Source organism: Neofelis nebulosa, chromosome 16 (genome assembly GCF_028018385.1).
Source record: "Neofelis nebulosa isolate mNeoNeb1 chromosome 16, mNeoNeb1.pri, whole genome shotgun sequence".
NCBI lineage: Eukaryota > Metazoa > Chordata > Mammalia > Carnivora > Felidae > Neofelis > Neofelis nebulosa.
The window spans coordinates 65,015,229-65,027,285 of NC_080797.1; the positions used below are offsets into that span (position 1 = coordinate 65,015,229).

The 12,057-nt window shown below is 46.1% G+C and overlaps 1 protein-coding gene and 1 non-coding gene across 2 annotated transcripts in view; one reads left to right on the forward strand and one right to left on the reverse strand.

Annotated features, from left to right (window-relative positions):
• Positions 1-3,338: 3,338 nt before the first annotated feature.
• On the reverse strand, positions 3,339-3,502 carry LOC131498663 (U1 spliceosomal RNA). Its single transcript, XR_009255543.1, has one exon. It is a non-coding gene; the product is annotated as a U1 spliceosomal RNA (small nuclear RNA).
• A 4,356-nt stretch (positions 3,503-7,858) lies between these two features.
• The window catches only part of RAP1GAP2 (RAP1 GTPase activating protein 2), a 224,991-nt gene continuing 220,792 nt past the window's right edge, over positions 7,859-12,057 (forward strand). The window contains exon 1 of the mRNA XM_058703622.1: positions 7,859-7,923. Within this exon, the coding sequence (XP_058559605.1) occupies positions 7,874-7,923 (50 nt within the window). The 5' untranslated portion in view covers positions 7,859-7,873. The remainder of the gene's footprint in view (positions 7,924-12,057) is intronic.

Consider the following 12,057-nt stretch of genomic DNA (forward strand, 5'->3'; position numbering starts at 1 on the left):
TAGAGGAAGCTGCTAACCAGTTCAAAGAGTGAGGTGTGGGTAGCAGAGAAGGCCTAGAAGTTCCCTTCATCTCTTCATGACACCTTGGGATTCTGACTTTCTGAGTTCTGTTTGGGTAACAGCTCTGTATATGGGTCAGTGTCCTGGCAGGGAACAGACGACACATTTAAAATGGATCATTTGAAAAGAGTTAAGGGACTATTTACAAAGCTGTGGACAGAGGTTAAGAGACAAGAGATAGAGCCGTTACCATCCCTAGCACTGGAGGGACAAGAGAAGGGGACCTCAGAAAGGATGGATTTGGGGGCATCTGGGTGGCTCAGTTGTTTAAGCATCTGACTCTTGATTTCAGCTCAGGTCATGATCTCATGGTCTGAGGGTCTGAGATCGAGCCCCGCGTCAGGCTCTGTGCTGACAGCCTGGGATTCTTTCTCTCCTTCTTCCCCTGCCCCTCCCCTGCTCACGCTCTCAATTCTCTCTCAAGAAGAAGAAGAAGAAGAAGAAGAAGAAGAAGAAGAAGAAGAAGAAGGAGGAGGAGGAGGAGGAAGGGAAGGAGAAGGAGAAGAAGAAGAAAAGAACCGAAGGATATGGGGAGAATGCTGCCTAGCAGGAGCTGTAGCTTTCCTTAAATGGAATCCACTGACCCCCAGTGACCTGGAAGGGAGGAAGCTGAGGAATAAGTAGACTGACTTCACTCTCCTCCTGCCTCCCAATACCCTGCTGGTGACTTTTTCAGCCAATTCCAATCAGCAGCCAGGAGTTAAGGGAGGCCATTGACATTGTCTGTACAGGTTGACTCCCCGGTGCCCAAGCAGGATGGAGAAAAATGGGGAAAGGTTCTGGATGGATGAGATATCTGGCACAGCCTTCCTTATCAGCTTGGGTCTTATTTGCTGTTCTTTGCCAGGCTACTGCTCACTGAGTGCCCTAGCACTGGTAGGAACCAACACCGCCTCTCCATGCAACAAGGCTGCAGGGGCAGCTCTTTTCTTCAAAGACTCTGGTCATACTGTCCTTGCCTCCTGAGTTAAGAGCTTGGAGCCCCAAAGACCACCCAGCCTGGGTCCCTTAGAATTCTGTAGCCACAGGGATGGTGTGTGGGGAGTTCTGACATAGGAAAGCCAGCCAAAGGTCATGTGGGTAAGCCTCTTAGCCCACCTTCTCAATGAAAGATCAAACTGGAGCGAGGCTCCATTCTCCTCAGTGCTGAAATGCCTGATTTTGATAAAATGGTCCCTAAAGTCTCAGCCCTGAATTTCAGTCTTCGATTATTCTTTTTTTTAAATGGTTATTTATTATTTTGAGAGAGAGAGAGGGGGGAGGGAGGGGCAGAGAGAGCGGGAGACACAGAAACCGAAGTGGGCTCCAGGCTCTGAGCTGTCAGCACAGATCCCGACGTGGGGCTTGAACTCACAGACAGTGAGCTGAAGTTGGACATTTAACCAACTGAACCACCCAGGCGCCCCCTAAGTCTTTGATTATTCTTAAACCACTAGCATGGCAACAGGAATGAACCGTGTGTGTGTGTGTGTGTGTGTGTGTGTGTGTGTGTGTGTGTGTCTGTGTGTGTGTGTGTACCGGGCCACAATTTTGCCTCAGACATATCCCCTCTGCCTCAATCTTGCCTACATCTTCCTCCATCTAGGGCAGAGAGCTCAGGAGCTCACCCGATAGGTATCATTGAGGGGAACCCCAGGAGTTCTCCTACCTGTATCTCAAATCCACCCATTTTATTTATTTATTAAAAAAATTTTTTTAACGTTTATTGATTTTTGAGACAGAGAGAGACAGAGCATGAACAGGGGAGGGTCAGAGAGAGGGAGACACAGAATCTGAAACAGGCTCCAGGCTCCGAGCTGTCAGCACAGGGCCCGACATGGGGCTCGAACTCACGGTCCGCGAGATCATGACCTGAGCGAAGTCGGACGCTTAATCGACTGAGCCACCCAGGCGCCCCCAAATCCATCCATTTTAGATCACTTTCCATGATCTTGGGCTACTAGCTCCCAAACTCTTTGGTGATCTGGTGTAACTGTGGCTCCTTTTTTCCTTTATTTTTCCCTAGCTTTATATTAGCTTTATCACACATGATGCTCCTCATTTTGCCTTATATGTACCACTTCCTACAGCCAGTTCTTTTCAATATGTTTTATTAGAGAAGTAGTAGAATTACACTTTAGAAAGATTGGGAAATAAATACAGTGACAAAAAATGTGCCTGTAATCATATGGTCCTAATGCAGCTACTGTCACTTTTGTGAATTATCTTCTAGTGTTTTCATACCCATGATGACTCACCTACTTGTTTTCATGCCATAACTGTCTGATATTTTCCACCACATTGGATCATAACTTTTCTTTCATGTTTCTAAAGGGTCTTTATTGTTTTGGAACCTCTTAAAGATAGTTGGCTATTTGTACTTAGTTTTTGCCTTTTATTTGTTAGAAATAAATTATTACTTTAAAATGACTTTTTAGAGGGGCGCCTGGGTGGCTCAGTCAGTTAAGCTTCTAACTCTTGACTTGGGCTCGGGTCTTGATCTCACAGTTCATGGGATGGAGCCCTGCGTCAGGCTCTGTGCTGACCATGCAGAGCCTACTTGGGATTCTCTCTCTCTCTCTTCTCTCTCTGCCCTTTCCCTGTGCATGCTCTCTCTCTCTCTCTCAAAATAAATACATAAACTTAAAAAAAAATAGGACATGTTGATGCTTAAAAAACCAAAAACCTCCTCCTCAACTTCTCTGTCCAAAGTTTTCCATCATCAACAAGTTCTATGTGTACACGCGCGTGCATGCACACACACACACACACACACACACACACACAGTTTGTTATTTTTAAGACACTGATATCATCATATAGCACCATATCCTGCTTTGCATTTTGCTGTTTTCACTTGGAAATATCCTAAAGGTCAGGAAATGTTTTCATTTGCTACTCAATGCCTATGTATTTAAAAAATTATGTTTTCTCATCATTCACTGTAGAATAATTAGGAATTCTAGATAAGCAAATATGTGAAAACAAATTTGTCCATTTATATCTCCCAGTCATAACAACTGTTAACATTTGGCATTACAAATTTTTTTTAATGTTCATTTATTTTTGAGACAGAGAGGGAGAGAGAGAGAGAGAGAGAGGGGAAGGGAGGGGCAGAGAGAGAGGGAGACACAGAATCTGAACCAGGCTCCAGGCTCTGAGCTGTCAGCACAGAGCCCGACGTGGGGCTCGAACTCATGAACTGCGAGATCTACAGTACAGTGCATCCATTTTCTTATTGTTTGATAATCAGGTGGTTTTTACTTTTTAATGTTCTTTTTTTTTCTTTTTTTTTTCTTCAGGGGAAAGCGCAAATGCAGTCCCCCACTACCACAAATTATGCAGTCGAGTTTCCCACATTTGAGGAAATCTCAGGGGTCAGCACATCCCGAGTGCAAGGGATAAGCCTCGCCCTGGGAAAACCACCTTCCTGATCATGGTATCTCCCCTGCCAGGTAAATGTTACTTTTTAATGTTCTTAAACAGTAATGTGATGAATGTCCTGGTAGCTTAATCATTTGAAAAGTGACTTTTATGGGCTCTGCACTGACAGCAGAGAGCCTGCTTGGGATTCTCTCTCCCCCTCTCTGTCCTTCCCCTGCTCATGTGCAGTCTCTCTCTTTCTCTCTCTCTTAAAATAAATAAATGAACTTAAATTGACTTTTATTGCATTTTTTCTTATTGTACCTATTTATTTAGAAAAATGAGAATAGATGGATAAGAAAAAGAATAAAATAAAAATCATTATGACTTCACCTACCCATACATACATCACCTTTTTTTCATTGTAGTGACACAATTTATTTATTATTTTATTTTACTATATTTTTATTTATTTAATTTCTATAATTTATTTATTTTTTATAATTTACATCCAAGTTAGCACATGGTGCAACGATGATTTCAGGAGTAGATTCCTGAAGCCCCTTCCCCATTTAGCCCATCCCCCTTCCCACAACTTCTCCGGCAACCCTCTGTTTGTTCTCTATATTTAAGAGTCTCTAACAGAGCCCGACGTGGGGTTTGAACTCACAAACTGCGAGATCATGACCTGAGCCGAAGTCGGACGCTCAGCCGACTGAGCCACCCAGGCTCCCCTCTTTTTTTTTTTTTTTTTTAACATTTATTTATTTTTGAGACAGAGAGAGACACAGCATGAATGGGGGAGGAGCAGAGAGAGAGGGAGACACAGAATCGGACGCAGGCTCCAGGCTCTGAGCCATCAGCCCAGAGCCCGACGCGGGGCTCGAACTCACGGACCGCGAGATCATGACCTGAGCTGAAGTCGGCCGCTTAACCGACTGAGCCACCCAGGTGCCCCAGGCTCCCCTCTTTTTATCTTTTTTTGAGAGAGAGAGGCAAAGGGAGAGAGAGAGAGAGAGAGAGAGAGAGAGAGAGAGAGAGAGAGAATGAGAGAGAATCTCAAGCATGGAGAATTTTAGCATGGAGCCTGACTCAGGGCTCAAACTCATGACACTGGGATCATGACCTGAGCTGAAATCAAGAGTCAGACGTTCAACCAACTGAGACACTCAGGTGCCCTGATTTTTTTCCTTTTAAAATATACATTGATTTTTTTATGTCAGTAAAAGTTTTCCTTAGTAGCTATATAATATCCCATCATATGGACACGCTTCTTAATTAACCTCCTTTTGAACTTTTGTGTTGTTTCTAGTTTTTCTCTACTGTAAACAATGCTGCAATGGACAGTTCTCTACAGAGGATCTTTTTTTCCCACCCACATTTTTAATTATCTCCTTAGGATGGATTCCAAAAAGAGAAATTATTGAGTTAAGAGACATGTACACTTGATGGCTTTTGATCATGCCATCAAGTTGTCATGTTCCATAGTTGGACCAACTTGTACTCCTACTTCAGTCATGATTAGGACTGCCCTTCTCCATACAAACCCTGAGTGGGATAATTAAAAATAACAACAACCAGCTGTTCCAAATCTGACAAGTAAAAATGGTATCGCATTTAAATTTTTGAGTACGTAATTTCTAGCAGGATTCAATTTTTATATGCATCCACTAGCTATTTATATATCTTCCCTGAGTTGTCTGTTCATGTCAACTTATTTTTCCACCAGAATGTTCATCATTCCTAATTGTTTTGTAATAAAAACTGTCAATATTTTAGTTTTCTATTGTAGTAAGGTACACATAATACAAAATCTGCTATCTTAACTGTTTTTAAGTCAGTTCCGTGTTCAGTCACACTGTTGTGCAAACATCACCACTACCAATTTCCATAATTCTTTTCATCTTGCAAAACTGAATCTCTCTGTCCGTTAAACACTAACTTCCCATTCTTCCCCGCTTCAGCCCAAGACCCTAGCAACCACCACTCTACTCTCTGTCTCTATAAATGTGACTACTTTAGGTACCCCATATAAGTGGAATCATACAGTATTGTATTTTTGTGACTGGTTGCTTTCACTTAGCATAATGTCCTCAAGCATCATCCCTGCTGTAGCACATGTCAGAATTTCCTTCCTTTTTAAGGCTGAACACTATTCCATTATATGTCTATACCACATTTTGCTTATCTATTCATCCATCCATGGAAACTTGGGTTGTTTCCATCCCTCCGTTATTGTGAACAATGCTGCTAATTATGAACGTATACAGGCATTTATTTTATTATTTTATTTTATTTTATTTTTTAAATTCTATTTTATTCTATTTTATTAACACTTATTTAGTTTTGAGAGAGAGAGAGACAGAGCGCGAGTGGAGGAGGGGCAGAGAGAGGCAGACACAGAATCCGAAGGAGGCTCCAGGCTCTGAGCTGTCAGCACAGAACCCGACATGGGGCTTGAACTCACAAACCGTGAGATCATGACCTGAGCTGAAGTTGGACGCTTAACTGACTGAGCCATCCTGGTACCCCTATAGGCATATATATTAAAAACACTTAAATTTGGGTGCGCCTGGGTGGCTCAGTCGGTTAAGCATCTGACTTCGGCTCAGGTCATGATCTCACGGTCCATGAGTTCAAGCCCTGCGTCGGGCTCTGTGCTGACAGCTCAGAGCCTGGAGACTGCTTCGGATTCTGTGTCTCCCTCTCTCTCTCTGCTCCTCCCCCCTTCATGCTCTGTCTCTCTCTGTCTTAAAAATAAATAAACATTAAAAAAAAGAAAATATTAAAAAGGAAAATATATAAAAAACACTTAAATTTGACATTTTGTCTTTAAATTTTGCTTATCATGTTTTTGTGATTTGCTAAGGTTAAATATTTTTATTTTAGTCAAAACCATTGATCTTTCTTTATAGCATCTGACATTGATGTCAAGCTTAAAAAATCCATCCCTGGGGTGTCTGAGTGGCTCAGTCGGTTAAGCGTCAGACTCTAGATCTTGGCTCAGGTCATGACCTCATGGGTTGGTGAGACTGAGCCTCAGGTCAGAGTCCATGCTGCCAGCGCAGAGCCTGCTTGGGATTCTCTCTCTCCATCTCTCTCTGCCTTTACCCTACTCTCTCTCTCTCTCAAAATAAATAAATAAACTGAAAAATTATCCATCCCCACTTTAATACACAATGATAATACTATATATTTTTTCTGGTCCTTTATATATATTAATACACACATTTATAATTCATTTGAACTATATTTTATGATTTGAAATAGAGACTTTACCCCCATAAATGGTTAACTAATTGTCCCATCACTATTTCCCCCACCACTTTGAAATACATATATCACACACACACACCTTTGGGGATGTTTCTAGACCTTCTATTTGTTTCCTTGGTTTCTCTGTTAATTATGCTGGGGAAACTTAAAGAAGGAATGCTCAAAGGCAATTGCTAGGTTCATAGTACGCTTGAAGGTCAAAGGCAAGCTGCCCACTTACCTTGTCTGTATTCCTTTCCCTGTTTTCTTTTACGTGAGCCTTCTGTGTCGGTTACATTCTTCATCCCCTGTTGCTTCCTGTCACTTCTTTAGACAAGGCTGACAGTCCCTAAGAAGTAGGCAAGCTCCCAGGATCTTCATACTGGAGGCCGGGTGTTTTCCTCTCTGCGTGTTTCCCTCCTACACAGGCTGTGCGTTGTCCTGGTATAGGAGGCAGATGAATTAGGACGTGACATGTGCAGACAGCCTCTACATTTATAAACATTTCTGAAACTCAGCTCTTTCAAACTAGCTTGAGAAGCATGCTTTTACCATGTTGTGGGCCAGACTGGTCTCTGCTCAACTCCAGGAATGAAGATCTCCAGGGGCGGAAGTAACTTGAAGCCTGCGTGGAGCTGGTCCTGGAGCGGGGCAGCCTGCGGGCCAATGCCCTACTGTTTTAACTACTGTCACTTTATTTTGTGTGTGTGTGTGTGTGTGTGTGTGTGTGTGTGAACTACTGTCCCTTTAAAATATTTTAGTAATCTGTAGGGCACACCAGTTTTATGTGTGCAGAGTAATTTAATTTTTTACGCATAACTTTCTGGGAAGGTAGAGCAGGTGTCATAAGCGAGAAAGGCCTCGTCACGGCGATCCCGGTTTCCCTCGCAGAACTCTTGAGAACCTGACTCCTCGCGCAGTGCTCCAAAGAAACCCGGCTCTTGGGCACCGGCGGGCTGTCGCCTCGGCCGCTGCGGCGCAGGAGTGCGCAGCTCCAGCCCGAGTCGGCTCCAGGGGCGGGGCCGCGGGGCCGCACGGCCCGGGCTCCAGGCTGGGGCGCGTCTAGCCCGCCCCGCCCGCCGGGACCCGCGCCGCGCCCAGCGCCCCGCGCCTGAGAGCGCGCCCTCGGCACTGGCCTGCGGCAGCGGGAGTCGCCTCCGCCCAGCGGCCCGCGGCGGGCAGGGAGCGTGCGGGCGGCCGGGCGGCCGGACGAGGCATGGCGGGTCGCCGGGCGCCGGGGGAGAAGCGCTGGCAGCTGGTGCGCTGGTGAGTGGGCGCCGGGGGCGGAGAGGGGCGCGGGGCCTGGTGCGGGCGGGAAGCCGCGCGCCCTGCGCCCCGAGGTCCGGCTGGGCGCGGGAAGGAATGGGGCGCCGGCCCAAAGTTTCTTCTCGAGCTGAGGCGGCGGGGCCGGGTTTACGGAGCGGCGCAAGGATTGCCCGCTCGTAAGCATCCCGCGTCCCCGCGCGGGGTCTTTGCGGCTCTCCAGAGAGATGGGCGCTGGGACCGGGGACCCTGTCCCTGACGTCAGGCTTTGGAGGGACCCCGCTCCTCCTTCCACAGGCTCATAGGCAGGGTTTTCCTCCTTCCCTTTTCCCCACCTCTGCTTTCCGATTTGTGCAATGGGGGGTCCCCTGCCTGCCTCCATTTCCGCTGCTTTGGTCGGGTCGCGGAATTGGGCCCCAGGGGGCACAACGCACAGCCCTCAGCTCCCCTGTTCAAGGAGATGCCCCTGTCCACCTACACAGGGATCTCTGAGGGGGCAGCATTGGGGTTGGGGGCTTGGAGATGGGGGCGTCGGAGGTGAGGAACGCGATCCCTGTGTAGGTGGGTGGTTGCCCCTACCCTCACCGCAGTCCTGCCTAGGCCTTTGGGTATCAGGTTACCTGACTGCAGGCTGAGCGGGTTTCAGACGCATCACCGGGAGTCACCCGGGTTGGGCCTGTGTCCGAATGTTGACGGCTGCTGCTTCAGCCAGAGGCCCGACCTCTGCTTAGCGGGCGTTAGAATGCAAGGCAGCCTGCTCAGCCCACCCCTGCTCTGGGGAGGACTCGAGAAACAAAGGAGCGTGTCTGGCCGGGACCCTCCTCACCCCACATCATCCCACCCGCATCAGGACCAGGGCCATCTCTGAAGTAACCTTCTGACACATGGCACCCGGTATGTTTTGTAGCAGGAATACAGATAGCAATAATGTCATCAGCAATAACAACCTGGGCGTCCTAAACGCTTCCTGCTGGCTCCAGGACCCAGGTGTTGCAGTGACTCTTCACAGTGATACTCAGAGGAAGGTATTAGCACCCTCATTTTACAGATGAGGAAACTGAAGCTTGGAGAAGGAAAGTGGTGAGTCAAGACCACCCAGCAAACAAGCCCACGAGTCAGGGTTTGTATGCAGTTCTTGCCCAGGGGGTTAACCGCTCCTCTGTTTTGCTTATTTTCTGGATCACCCATCCCACCCAGCCTGGCCATACATCCAAGTTCACCTTGTCAGAAAATCCTAGCAGGTCCGGACGGGAGGGGGGCATTGGGTTTCCAGCCTGCTCAGGCCACCTCTGCTCCGGGAGGATTCTAAAAATCAAAGTCCAAATAGTCAAGATTATTATTTGGAAGTTTAATTTTCAAATGAAACCCCAATACATAAATCAAAGTAGAGTTAATCTGTTTGAAGAGTTGGTGGAGAGCTGGCAGTTACCCAGTGTCCTCTCCCTGGGAAAGAGGCACCACTCTAGAATCCCAGGGCCTCCCAGATCAGTTTGCTTAGTTTAATTCTTTCCCTGCTTCACCCAGGAGGAAATAGGAAGTTTAAAAGGGGCAGAGCTTGGGGGTGCCTGGGTGGCTCAGTCGGTTAAGCGGCTGACTTCGGCTCAGGTCATGATCTCACGGTCCGTGAGTTCAAGACCCGCGTCGGGCTCTGTGCTGACAGCTCAGAGCCTGGAGCCTGTTTCAGATTCTGTGTTTCCCTCTCTCTGACCCTCCCCTGTTCATGCTCTGTCTCTCTCTGTCTCAAAAATAAATAAACGTTAAAAAAATAAAAAAATAAATAAAAGGGGCAGAGCTTGGATTCCTGCTCTAAATCTCTTTGCTTCTCTGCCTTGGTACTGCCTGGTTGGGTTGGATCTTGGGCTGAACCTGATGATGCATTAATTATTGATTATTGTTAATGCCCTAGTTAGGTTTTGGGTTGCCTTTCACCCCCAGGTAAAAGCTCATTGCCGTGAAAAGTTCCTGAAGATATGACTTGAATGGTCGGGCATCTTGGCAGGGAGCACTCTTGAGGGGAAGACACACTCTGATCATCATGGCACACTCCCAATATGGCCAGCCTTGGCCCCTGGTCCCAGGATTGAGTTAGTTTGCTCCACTCAAATAGGTTTAAGAGAAAAAGGGGATTTATTGGCTCACAGAACTGAGAAGTCCAGGGACTTTTCACGTTTCAGGCACAACTGCTCTTAGGTGCTCAAATGTCACCAAATAATGCTCTATGCTCTTTGTTCCTCTGCTTTCCTCTGTTTTGCTTTTTTTCCCTTGTGGAGGCAAGTTGGCTATCAGCAGCTGTAGGCAGCTCTCAGGTTAGCAACCCTCATGGAAAAAGCTCTCCTTTCTCAGTAGTTCCAGCCAGAGTCTCAGGATGTCATCTCATTGGCCTGACTTTCCTTGCATGACCATCCCTGAGCCAATCACCGTTGGCAGGGAGATGGACTGCTCACATTAGCCGGGCTGGGTCATGTGCCCACTTAGGGCACTGAGGGTTGGGGTCAGCTCTACCCCAACCACAGAATTTTGAGTGGTAGAGAGGGTGATGAATGGTAAATTATTGGGCAACAAAAACTCATGCAAACCCACAATAATGTTGAAAAGGCAAACTAGAAACTGGATAACAATATTTACACAAAACAGGCTAAATGTTAATATGTTAAATATAAGAAGTGCTCTTTTTAATTTATTTATAAATTTAACAAAAAAAAAAAAAAAAGAAGAAGAGAGGGAGAGAGAGAAAACACCACAGACTGGGTGGCTTAAACAATAGACATTTATTTTCTCAGAAGTCCAAGATCAGGCTGCCAGCATGGTCAGGCTCTGGTGAGAGCCCTCTTCCTGGCTCACAGATGGCTGCCTTCTCACTGTGTCCTCAACATGATGAGAGAGCACACAAGCTCTCTGGTGTCTTTTCTTCTAAGGATTCGGATCCTATTGGATCAGGGCCCTACTCAACCTTAGTGCCACAAAATTCCTATCCTTCATATAGTTTATTGGGGGGAAGGGCCTCAATATATGAATTTGAGGCAGGGGTGAGGGGATGGGGATGGGGACACAAACACTCAGTCCATAATGCTTACCTAGAAAAACTTGGGAGTCTAAATAGTGAATGATTCAGGCTCAACACCTGGAAGCTGGTGGATGCTGCTCAAGGTCTCACTGGGGGAATAATGTCTGAACATGAGCCAAGGGAGCCAACTTTGGAGCCCAAGTGTGGGACACCACTGCAGAAACAGCAGATAACAGAACAAAGACCTTCCCGCTGCAGTTTACTTGTCCATGGGGCTGTGCAGGACTGGCATTCAACAGTGCCACCTTGTGGTGCAGAGAGGAAGAGCAATAGAGGGCTGCTGTCTACAGTTCTCTCCACATCTGGTATTTCTGAAGCAGAACTAAGTAAGGCTCTGGGGTTTTTGGAGCATTCAAAAGCAAGATATTAAACCTTATAATAATAGAGGTTAAGGAGGATTCAAACAACTAATTAGAAAAAAAAAGAGATACAAACACATTCATATCCTAAGCTATTGGTATAGTCTTGTACCAGTTCCATAGGAAATAAATGCATCTGTAGAGCTGTTGAACAACTTGGTAATAAAATTTTTCCTGCTGTTCAGATTGGTTAATCTTTTCATGTGTTCACGGTACATAAGAGTATAGACACACCTAAATAACCACAGAATATGGGGTGAGACTTTAGTGGTTCTTTAAAAAAATAAGATGCTTCAAATGCTTTTTAAAAATGAAAAAGTGGAATCACCATTTAAGGTCTAACTGCGGTAAATTACCAAGTTCAGGTTTGTGGGAGAATTAGAATCTTTTGAGAATTAGGATATTTAAAAAACCATATCAATAATCTGTTGAAATGTATGCTTTTAAAAAATAGTGGCTTAAATTGATATTACTGCTCACTTTTTTTTTTAATTTTAAAAATGTTTATTTTTGAGAGAGAGACACACAGAGCACGAGCTAGGAGGGGCAGAGAGAGAGGGAGACACAGAATCCGGAGCAGGACCCAGGCTCTGAGCTGTCGGCACAGAGCCTGACGTGGGGCTCAAACTCACAAACCATGAGATCACGACCTGAGCTGAAGTCAGACGCTTAGCCCACTGAGCCACCCAGGCACCCCGTACTGCATACTTGTTA